Raw genomic sequence first — 11,265 nt, 5'->3', positions numbered from 1 at the left:
TTTGATTGTTCCCTTCCCATTCAGAGGTGTTCCCTGGGAAACAGCTGACCTGGCTAGTTGTGCTGCAACTGAATTGACAGATCTGATCTCCAGTGTGCCAAAGATGCAGAGCAATGACCACTTCTCCTATACTTTACAGGGACCTGCTGAGAGCTATACAGGTTAAGGTGTACTCCAAGTTACACAGCTGAGTGTCCTCCCTTTGCCCAGAGTGAGTCTAGGCCACCTTAAAAGCAGGCTTGTAGCTGAACAAAATCTGGGGTGGTAGAGTAATGTCAGCTAAGACAAATAGTGTTTCTTTTGACCGCTCATCCAATCTACCTGGTGCCAGAGGCACAAGGAGTAGAAGTACTTACTATATGCCTGGCATTGAGTGCTTACTATATGCCTGGCATTGCTCACAACAGTGCCAGAAGTAGGTACTGTTATTTTCCCCATTTTTCCAGATGAGGACACTGAAGCACAGAGAAGTTTCTGTCAACTGTTGGGTTTCTGGAAAGCACTGGGACAGTTTAATGTACAGGATATTAATTAGGGAGCCCTTGGGAATCAACACTTGCAGAAGAAAAGGGAAGAGAAGGAGGCAGGATTGGACAGAGGGAGCTATTGAACTGCAACTCAGTCTTAATGGAAACCACAGTACACCCACCCATGGGGAGCTCTGAAGCTGGTATGACCCTTCCGAGTTGTTCCCAATTGTATCCTCATAGGGGAACAGACCTTTACATTCCTGCATCAGTCACTGAATTCCTAGTCCCTGATTTCTAGTTCAGAGTTATTTCACCTACTCCTGTGATCAAGCCATCCCAAAAGGGAGACAAGCTTAAAAAAGTGATCATGGAGAAAAAGTAGGAAAAAAAAAAAAGGACTCTGGAACCAGACAAATCTGTGTTCAAATCCTGAAACTTCTCTTACTAGCTGTCTGTTTAACTCTGTACAAGTTATTTAACTTCTCTGAGCTTCAGTTTACATTTTTGGAAAATGGCAATAAGAATACTTAGCTTGAAAAGTTGTTTTGAAAATCAAATACAATCATCTATATAAAGCATCTTACATAGAGACTTGACACAGAGTAGGCACTGAATACATGGAAATTATTATAAAAATAGGGTAAATTATTATGCGGCGGTGTGCCTGGTTTTCTCACTTGTAGGGTGGAGTGAATAAGAGTAAAGAAGAGCTACCCAGAAGGGGAAAGGGCATTACATCTTTTCTGTTACCTGGTACTTGTAGGCACTGAGTCAGCATTTACTCCAATGAACAAATGTTTATGTAAAAGGATTTGTACAGACATAACGCTCTTACTTTCAAAGAGCAGAGGAACCTTTTATATATTATGAACACACAGACACTGTGGCAACTTAAAACTACAGCTGAGAAAGGAAGGAAAAATATCCCCCCCTCCCCAGCCAGGAGCTAACACTTCTTCAGTCAGTCAGCCCCCATCCCTGTCCCTTAAGTTTGAGAGCGACTTGACTAGAGATGTGGCTTTGGAGGAGGGAAGAGCTGTAGGGCTTGGGGAGCCTGGTGCCTTTTCTTTTGAGAGGGAAATCCACCTGCACAATCCACAGGAAAAGGGGTGGCCAAAAGCTGACCTGAGCTGAGGCTGCCTTAGAGAAGAGAGACTGGAGTAGAAGTCCCACCTACCTGCATGTGTAAAGTGACTGGCATTCACTTGAATCTCAACCCACTACTATGACCTCTAAGATATACCATTTGAGTAAGTGCCAGAGTAATGGTTTTGAACAAAAGGCAACACAAATGTCAGCCTGGGGCCTCTACAGCCTAAGGCAGCCCCGATAGCAGAGCCCTCAGACCGATGACTTAGGCATCGAGTTAGGCAGGACTTGTGGAGTGGGTCTGACTCCTTGATTTCACTGTGGGGGACATCTGCTACTGATTTTCAAAAGCTAGGTTTTATTATGGGAGAAAAGCCCACAGATTTTAGGATCCCCAGACACATAGCCTGGTACCTGAGAACTTTAGTATATCTGGGAAACTGCCAGGTGGTGGGGTGGTGAGCTCAATAATAACAGCCAGGCCTCCCAAATGAATATGAAAAGGAGAGCTTGTCCAAGCTACCTCCGGGCCTTGAGGAAGAGATGAGGTTGGGGGTGGGGGAGATAAATGCACCAAGCCTATTGAAAAGTCCAACGAGAAGACTGTTGTCCCTTCAGAGCCTAAGGCAAAAGTACAGGGAGGGGGCACACTGGAGCCTTCACCTGAAACAAGATATGGGCCTCCCCAGGCCCTCAGGCTTTAGGCCCCAGGCCTCAGGCACAAGAGACAGAGAATCACATCTGGGACTTCTGCCCTTCCCTTAGCTCCAAACAAGGGCAAGGGTTGAAATGTGGGTGAGAGAGAAGGGATCTTCAGACACAACTGTCATTAGCACCTGAACCACATCTCTTCCTAAACCAGAAACTCCAAGAACAAAAAGAAATAAGAGCAAAGTGAGAGAGGGGTTGTGCTTCCATCACATTAAATAGGAGACTTTGTAGAGGTGGGGAAGGGTTGTTTCACATGGAGACATCAATCACTCTGGCCAAGGGGAGGGGTTATGAGCAGCAGAGCTCTAAGTGTTCTTCCTCTTTTCATTCATCCTGCTTCCGTTTTGGCTTTTTGGGGTTCCTGGACCGACTCTTGGCTTTGCACAGAGGGCATATAGGTGCATTCCGGTGAATTTGTTGATGACATGACAAGCAGGCCTGGTGGGGGGCACAAGACAAAGCAAGTTAGTGGTCAGATTCTTCTAGGCCATGGTTCATCTTTCCCAGGGGCCCCCACAAGCAATTGCGATTTCCCAACAGAAAGAAGCAAGACCCAAGTAGCGAGTCCCAAGTAGCGAGATCTGTGCTGGATGTAAGGGATGCAAAGGATATAAGGGAGTGAGAGTCAAAGAGGGGTATTGAGGAAAAATATCCAAAATTTGGCAATAAGGCAAAATGTGAATTGCATATTCATTAAGCATTATACTGGAGCATGGTCTAACAGGCTCACTCAAGGATTATTTAATTCTCTAGGACAGGTATCAATAAACTTTTTCTGTAAAGGCCAAGATCGTAAACATTTTGGACTTTCTTTTCAGGTCATATGATTTTAGTTGCAACTACTCAGCTCTAACTGCTTACATAAAAGAAGCTATAGACAATACATAAACAAGCAGGCATGTGTGTGGGCCAATAAAACTTTATTTACAAAAACGGGGAGCAGGTCACACTTGGCCTATGGGTTCTGGTTTGCTGACCCTTGCTCTAGGAGAATGTCTCTTTGTTTGACTATTTACTACTTATTTAAAAAATTGAAGTATAGTTGATTTAAAATGTTGTGGTAGCTTCTGGTATACAGCAAAACGGTATAGATGATAGATAGATAGATAGGTAGATAGATAGATATTCTTTTCTGTTATGGTTTATTACAGGATATTGAATATAGTTCCTTGTGCTATACAGTAGGACCTTGTTGTTTATCTATTTTATACACAGTAGTCTGTATCTGCTAATCCCAAAAGCCTAATTTACCCCTGTCCCACCCCCTTTCCCCTTTGGTAACCATAAGTTTGTTTTCTATGTCTGTGAGTCTGTTTCTGTTTTGTAAATAAGTTCATTTGTATCATATTTTATATTTCACATATAAATGATATCATATGGTATTTGTCTTTCTCGGTCTGACTTACTTCACTTAGTATGATAATCTCTAGGTCCATCCATGTTGCTGCAAATGGCATTATTTCATTCTTTTTTATGGCTGAGTAGTATTCCATTGTATATATGTACCACATCATCTTTATCCGTTCATCTGTCGATGGACATTTAGGTTGCTTCCATGTCTTGGCTATTGTAAATAGTACTGCTATGAACATTGGGGTGCATGTATCTTTTTGAATTAGAGTTTTCCCTGGATATATGCCTAGGAGTGGGATTGCAGGATCATATGGTAACTCAAATTTTAGTCTTTTAAGGAACTTCCATACTGTTCTCCATAGTGGCTGCACCAATTTACGTTCCCGCCAACAGTGTAGGAGGGTTCCCTTTTCTCCACACCCTCTCCAGCATTTGTTATTTGTAGAATTTTTAATGATGGCCATTCTGACCGGTGTGAGGTGATACATCATTGTAGTTTTGATTTGCATTTCTCCAACAATTAGTGATGCTGAGCATCTGTTCATGTGCCTATTGGCCATCTGTATGTCTTCTTTGGAGAAATGTCTACTGAGGTCCTCTGCCCATTCTTTGATGGGATTGTTGGTTTTTGTGTTATTGAGTTGTATGAGCTGTGTTTATATTTTGGGAATTAAGTCCTTGTTGGTCGCATCATTTGCAAATATTTCCTCCCATTCCGTAGGTTGGCTTTTCATTTTTGTTTATGGTTTCCTTTGCTGTGCAAAAGCTTATAAGTTTGAATAGGTCCCATTTGTTTACTTTTGCTTTTATTTCTATTGCCTTGGGAGACTGACCCAAGAAAACACTGGTACAATTTATGTCAGAGAATGCTTTGCCTGTGTTCTCTTCTAGGAGTTGTATGGTATCATGTCTTACATTTAAGTCTTTAAGCCGTTTTGAGCTTACTTTTGAGTATGGTGTGAGGGAGTGTTCTAACTTCATTGATTTACATGCAGCTGTCCAGCTTTCCCAATACCACTTGCTGAAGAGACTGTCTTGTCTCCATTGTATATTCTTGCCTCCTTTGTCGAAGATTAATTGAACGTAGGTGAGTGGGTTTATTTCTGGGCTCTCTATTCTGTTCCACTGACTATGAATATTTTTCCATTAAATAGTATACTATTTGACTATTTACTATTGATCAGGGCCCAGATGCTGTGACTTAATGTTGATAAGGCACAAATGGTTTTTGCCCAGTAGAGATGCAAATTATTTTTGTTCCAAAGTAAAGGTAATCACAAAGATTACAGTTTTATTTTCCTGTAGGACATTAACCAGTTCTGGATTTAACATTGCAAACTTATTTCGGCATTCCTTTCCTTCCCTGACCTGACTATATAATTATCTGTTCCTCTAATGCTTCTGGAACCAGCTTTGTAATGCTGCTGGCTCCCTCGTTAATGACACACGTTCACTATATATTTGTCCGAGTCACGTTTCTAACTTTCTGAAAATTATACTTTAGCAGAGCCTGCCAATCTCCCTGCATTCTAACCCCTCTGGGAATATGAGGCAACAAGACCAGTGGCTCTACTACAGCACACATACACACCACCCCTTCCTCTGTGCCCCAAGCGAAGGCTGTTTTAGGAAGACCCCAAATAAGTAAGGCCAAAGACCCAGACCCAACCTTCCATGGGGCTGCTTGAGGATACCTTGCTTCCTCCACAGTCCATACCCAGCTCACTCACCTTCATAGGTGGGGGCTGCTGCCTGAAGGTGGCTGTCTGCCGAGTGTCCTGCTTCCTAGCCACTTGGAGTTGTTGGGCGGCAGCGGCTGCGGCGGCCAAGGATTCAGGGATCGGGGGCTCCTGAGGCTCCGTCTGCCACTCTGCTTTCTGCTTCTCAAAGTAACTTTGGAGATGAGAGACATTAGCTGGATCATTCTGAAAGCAAGGAGAACCTTGCCCCTCTTAAGGACTCCATGCTACAGATCGAAGGGTGTTGGGCTGTGGCTCACTGTAGGAAGTTCCTGCACCCTCTCCAGCACAAGGCTCTTCTCCCTGGGTGCCAGGCCCACTGTGTGTTGGGAAGGGTACTCCTCCTGCTCCTTGGCTCTAACAGGCCCAGAAAAATAAAAAAAATCCCAAGGCTAGCCAAGTCCTCAAAGGGCATTTGTCTACCCTCCATCCCATGAGCCTTTGCAGTATTCCTATTAAGTGTCCTCAGGCCTCTGCTGGCATACCTCTAGGAATAAGAAGCTCACCACTTCCACAGACAGCCTGCTCTACCTTAAGGAAGTATGTTCCCTTCTATTCCTTCTACTGAACTGAGCTCTGTGTCTCTGTAAAGTAAGCCTAGTTCCTAACTCTGGGTCTTGAGATAAAGTTCCAGGCTAGCCCCTGGAGGCCATGAAAGCTCACCCTTCTGTGTTTTCAAGGTTTCTGGACACCCCTTCTAGACCTTGACTTGGGAAGTGACCTCTTAAGAGTCACAGATGCATACACACACAACGAGTCATAGACATAGTCTTGTATTGTCAAAATTGCACAAAGAACTTTAAAAGCCATCTAGTAATTCTAGTCTAATCATCTAACAGCCCAACACAGAGACTTACCCAAGGTCATGCAATGAGTCAGCCACTGACAGGCCTGGGGCTAGGACTGGGTACCCTGACTTTCAGACCAGGCTTTATGTGTGTATATATATGTGTGTGTGTGTGTGTGTGTGTGTGTGTGTGTGTGTGTGTGGTGTATGTTGCAGGGACAGGAGGCAGGCAGCTTACTCCAAGGAGAGCTTCTCCTCCTCTTCACATAAGTCAGGGAGCCTCTGCAGGCCCAGAGTCATGCGCAGGGCATCCACATGTTCCTTCAGCGGCTTATACTCATCATGTAGCCGCCGGGTAGACTCTAGCAGCTTGTTTAGGTCATTCTCAGACTGTTTGATGGTGTTTTCCATCTGGAACACAGAGTGAGGTAAGCACAGAGAAAAGACTCCAAGATTCTCAGCGAGGCTGTACAGCTGAGTGGATAATAGCACAGGCTCCAGAGCCAAACCAATCTATGACCAAGTCCTCAATCCACTATGTATTCTATGTGATTCTTGTCAAGCCTCAGTTTTTTCATCTGTATAATGGTGATAACAATCATACCTACCTCATATAATCTTGGTGAAGATTCAACGATTGAATTCATATAAGCGCTCAGTACAGGGGCTAACACAGAGTAAAGGCTCAATTAGTGGTAGTTATTATTCAAATATAGCATCTTAGAGCTGGAATGGCCCTTAGAGCTCATGTAGTGCACCCCCACCACCATTTTACAGATCAGAGAATTGAGACTCAGAGAGAAGAAGTAACTTCCTCAGAGAAATGCTTCCTAGGAGCAAAGTCTACATAAAGACTCAGGGCTCCTGCCTCCCACGCCAGTGGCTTTTCTCCTAGATCAGTGGTTCCCAAAATGCAGTTACCAGATCAGCAGCATCAGCATCAACTGGGAACTCATTAGAAATGTAAATTCTCAGGTACCACCCCAGATATAAGCAATCAGAAATTCTGGGCTGAAGTCCAACAACCTGTGTTTTAACAGGCCCTCTAGGTGACTCATGAGGCATGTTCAAGTTGGAGATCCACTGGCCCAGATTTTCAGCCCCTCTGTGACTAATACCTTGTTTATTTCTCTATCCTTAGTTAGCTGGCAGCAGAACTGCCAACTCCTCATGAGACCCTGATATCCTGTGATCTTGTGACACAGAAAATCCCAGGTAACTACTGTCCAAATTGCATTCATATTTCCTTTAAGACCCTAGGCCTGGCAATATCAGGAAGTATATATTGCCACAGAAATGAGTTTCCCAAGAATAGAAACTTAGCTCCTTCAAACGTGATTAAAAAAAAAAAAAATCTCATTATCATAGGCTCTAAGGGTTGGAAAGGGCCTTACAGGTCAGCACCTCCAACCTCCCTCCTGGTGAAGGAATCACCAATACTGTAGCCCAGACAGGTGACCATTCAGACTCTGCTTTAATAACTCTAAAAAGTGGGGGACTTATCACCATAGCAGGCAGTTCATTCCCCACATTCCAAGGGTCTCCAAAAGAGAGACTGTAATGAGGGAGCCCCAGTTTGGTAGGCTGGCAGAGATGGTTTGTTTGGCTTAGTTGGAAGCTTTGGAGCCCTAAATTTAAGTTAGATCCCCAAGGCATCTGCCTGCTCTGCTTTTCCCCAAGGCTAGCTCTCAACTCCTAGACTCCCAGAATGAGAGCACATCAGTGCTGAATGAGACCTCAGAGGTGACTGAATCCCTCTCATGGTACAGAGAAGGAAAATGAGGCCCCGAGAGAAGAAGGAACTTGTCCAGTGATACACAGTCGATCAGTGACAGAGCCAGGGCTGGGTCTCAGAACTCCTGGATTCTTCCATTTCACCATAGCCTGATGCCTACTCCCCCAAGTTGGCCACAGCCACATCTCAAGGAGAGTCCACAGCACTCACTACTGCCTATTCCTCCTCAAAGGGCCCAGAAATAGGCTTCAGGCAGCCATCCACATACCACATTGATATCAGCGTGGATCAGTCGGAGTTCCTCCACATGGGCCATCTTCTCCTGTAGCAGGAGGTCCATCTCCTGCTTGTATTCCTTCAGGTGCCTCTCCTCTGATTCAAGGGCCTCAAACTCAGCCTTCAAACGGGTCTTGATCTTTTCCATCTGCAGGGTCTTGTTCCTGCCATTCCCCAAAATGAGGAAACAGACCAGCAGGAGAAGGCAGGAAAAGGGAAATGGAGTACAGAGTTAGAGAAATGGAGTACAGAGTTAGGCCCTGAGCCAGGGCTATCTTGTTAAGCCATCTTTCTAAGCTTCCCTCTCTTCAGGCAGAGGCAGCCTGAAGCCATCCCCACAAAGACAGGAGATTCTTTCTTCTAAGATAAAAGCTCAGTGGGTCTCGAATGGGGATGATTTTGTTCCTTGATGGAGCATTTGCAAACGTGGGGCAGGTTTTAGCTGTTAGATTGATTCAAGGGACAGCACTACTGGCATTTAGTGGATATGGGCCAGAAATGCTAAACAGCCTCTCAATGCACAGGAAAGTCCCACATCACAAATAACTCCCACCCAAGATGCCAACCATGACCTCTTGAGAAACTCTAGAGCAGCACTGTCCAATAAATTTTCTACAATGTTGGAAATTTTCTGTATCTATGCTTTCTAATACAGTAGCCACTAGGCACATGAAGCTACTGAGCATTCAAAATATGGCTAGTGCAACCGAGGAACTGAATTTTGAATTTTATTTAATTTTAATCAATTGATTAAAATTAAGTTTAAACAGCCACATGGGGATAATGGCTCTCATATTGGACCGCACAGCTCTATAGGGTCCCCTCATCAGTTCCAGAAGAGGTAGGAGACGGGAAGAACTGCAGCTCATTTCTTTTCCTAGAAAAAATAAAACCTATTTCTGGTTGTTAAATCCCAATTGCATACCCTCTGGCTCAGTAATCCCACACCTAGCAATTTATTCTAAGGAAATAAGTCAGGGAAGCAAAAAGTTAATACACAGGGATATGCTTTCTGGTCTATGGGCAAAATTGGAATATTTGGCAGCCACTAAAAGGAATCATTATGAAGACTCGTGACATGGAAAATGTTGAAGATACTCCATGAAAAGGTATATACACTAGGATTGCAATTTCAAAATACACATGCATGTGACTAAACAAAAGAAATTGGCAAGAGTACAGTTTCAAGGATCTTTGAGACCACTGAAGCCTGCCTAAGTGAAAGAGCCACAAAACTTTGGAAGGAAGCCCCTCTAGGGCACACTGTTGCCCTCCCACTCACTCTCTACTCTCTGGTTCTCAGGTTCTGTCTAGCCATCATCCGTTACTCAGATTAGGCATCTCCTTTATTCGGCCTCAGTAGCTGGCTTTCTCCTCTGCCCCAGCCCATCCCATGGTTACTCTTGTTCCACACCCTGGCCTCTGGCCTCTGACCTCAGCCTGCTTCTGTGTTCATTCTCTCTCCTTTCTTCAGCATTGCCTGTGGCTCCTGCCTCAAGAGGTGGCCCTCAATGGCACAGAACCACAGAAAGAATTATGTTAGGTGGGTAGGATGACAGGAGAAATTTTTCTTTCAATATTCAAAAATTTCTTTTCAAGTTATTATATTGCTTTTACCTTAGAAAAGGTTAAAAGGATGGGTGTTATTATCCCATCTGTAAAGAAGGAAATTGGGAGTTCAGGACGGTAAGTTGCAGTAAATGGGATGCTGGGATTTGAACCCAGGGCTCTCTAACACCACCCACTACTCCACACTGCCTGACTGGGGTTACCCAGGCTAAGGGGCATAAACATATTGAGGGTTCTCGGTATACCTGTTCAACTGCCTTGCAGAGGGATGATAGTGATTTGTACTGGTCAATTAATCCACTACTTAGAACCCCCTCCCATCTAGACTTCTATTCTCTTCCTCTAGATTGCATACAGAGCAGTCTAAACTTCACCTATCCCTACCCCAATTTACAGATGGGAAAACTGAGATTCAGAGTGATATAGTGTCTCACCCTGATTCATACAGCCAGTTTGTGGCAGTGCTAGGCCTAGAACCCATTTCTGCAGGCAGAGCCATAATTTGAAAGGAACATGGGCTTTAGATTCAGACGTGGGTATAATTCCTGGTTCTGCCCCTGACTAGCTATTTGTCCTTGGACAATAAGAATAACAACTATATTTATAGTTTAATTATATTCATTGAGCACCGATTATGCACCAATTATAGAAGGCTTAAAGATACATTCATTCAACAAATACTTATGGAACATCTATCATGTGCCAGCCACTGTACTAGGTGCTAGAGATAGAACAGAGAACAGGACAGCCTGTGGACAGGGATCTTCATCTAATGAGGAAAATAGACCCTGAACACATGTAAAACTAAGTGATAAGTAATATGGATGAAATGCAGAATGCAATGGAAAGACACACCAAAGGGTTCTAACATAGTCTGAGGGACACTGTAGTCAAGGGGGCTGTCACAGGAAGCTCCCCTGAGAAACTGAGAATGTGACATCTAAGCTAAGACCTGGAGAATGGGTCGGAGGTAGATGGTGGGTAGCAGGTAGACATAGAGGAGAGCAGTCCAGGCAGAGAGAATACTATTTGCAATGGCCCTAGAACAGAAAAGAATATGGCACATTAGAGGAACTGTAAAAAGGTCAGTGTGGCTGGAACATCTACTGCAAGAGGTGTGTGTGTGCGTGTGTGCGTGTGCGTGTGCGTGTGTGTGTGTGTGTGTGTGTGTGTGTGTGTGGTGTGGTGGGGGCTGTCTGAGATGAAACTAGGGAAGTTGCCAGAACACAGCCTGGAGATTGAGATGAGGAGTGAGTACTTTTATCTTCAGGAGAAGGGGGAATCATTGTAGAACTTTAAGCAGCAGGAGAGTGACATAATCTGATTATCTCTTTTCACTTTTCTCAGCCCTGGTCTCCTCATCAGTAACACAGGAATAATAATAGCACTTACCTTACAGGTTCTTTGCTGAGGGCTAAATGAGCTAAGACATGTAAAGTCCCCAAGCAGAGTATGTGGCACGTGGTGAGCAGTCAACAAATGATAGTACCTGTCCCTCCCCACACTGCCCAACTCTTCTGCTATGGTTATCTCCTT

General features: G+C 44.2%; 1 protein-coding gene across 1 annotated transcript; it reads right to left on the bottom strand.

The window, feature by feature from the left end:
* Positions 1-436: 436 nt before the first annotated feature.
* Positions 437-10,829, bottom strand: ZC4H2 (zinc finger C4H2-type containing). The gene is made up of 4 exons (XM_082445034.1): positions 8,153-10,829; positions 6,388-6,560; positions 5,354-5,516; positions 437-2,708 (listed from the first exon to the last, which is right to left on the bottom strand). Exons 1-4 carry the CDS (start codon positions 8,306-8,308, stop codon positions 2,595-2,597), a joined length of 606 nt encoding a protein of 201 aa, XP_082301160.1. The 5' UTR covers positions 8,309-10,829; the 3' UTR covers positions 437-2,594.
* Between the last annotated feature and the right edge of the window lie 436 nt (positions 10,830-11,265).

The sequence above is a fragment of the Balaenoptera physalus genome (assembly GCF_965194825.1).
Source record: "Balaenoptera physalus genome assembly, chromosome: X".
In the NCBI taxonomy this organism is placed as follows: domain Eukaryota; kingdom Metazoa; phylum Chordata; class Mammalia; order Artiodactyla; family Balaenopteridae; genus Balaenoptera; species Balaenoptera physalus.
The sequence above is the reverse complement of the archived record's forward strand: the minus strand, read 5'-3'. Positions and strand labels throughout refer to the sequence as shown.

Bases quoted from the DNA above. Each gene is read 5' to 3' on its own strand.
- ZC4H2 (XM_082445034.1), bottom strand. From the start codon at position 8,308: ATGGAAAAGATCAAGACCCGTTTGAAGGCTGAGTTTGAGGCCCTTGAA. The intron at 5,517-6,387 runs GTAAGCTGCCTG...TCATCTCCAAAG, and splicing joins GAGGAGAAGCTCTCCTTGGA to TTACTTTGAGAAGCAGAAAG. The intron at 2,709-5,353 runs GTGAGTGAGCTG...GCCCCCCACCAG, and splicing joins AGCAGCCCCCACCTATGAAG to GCCTGCTTGTCATGTCATCA.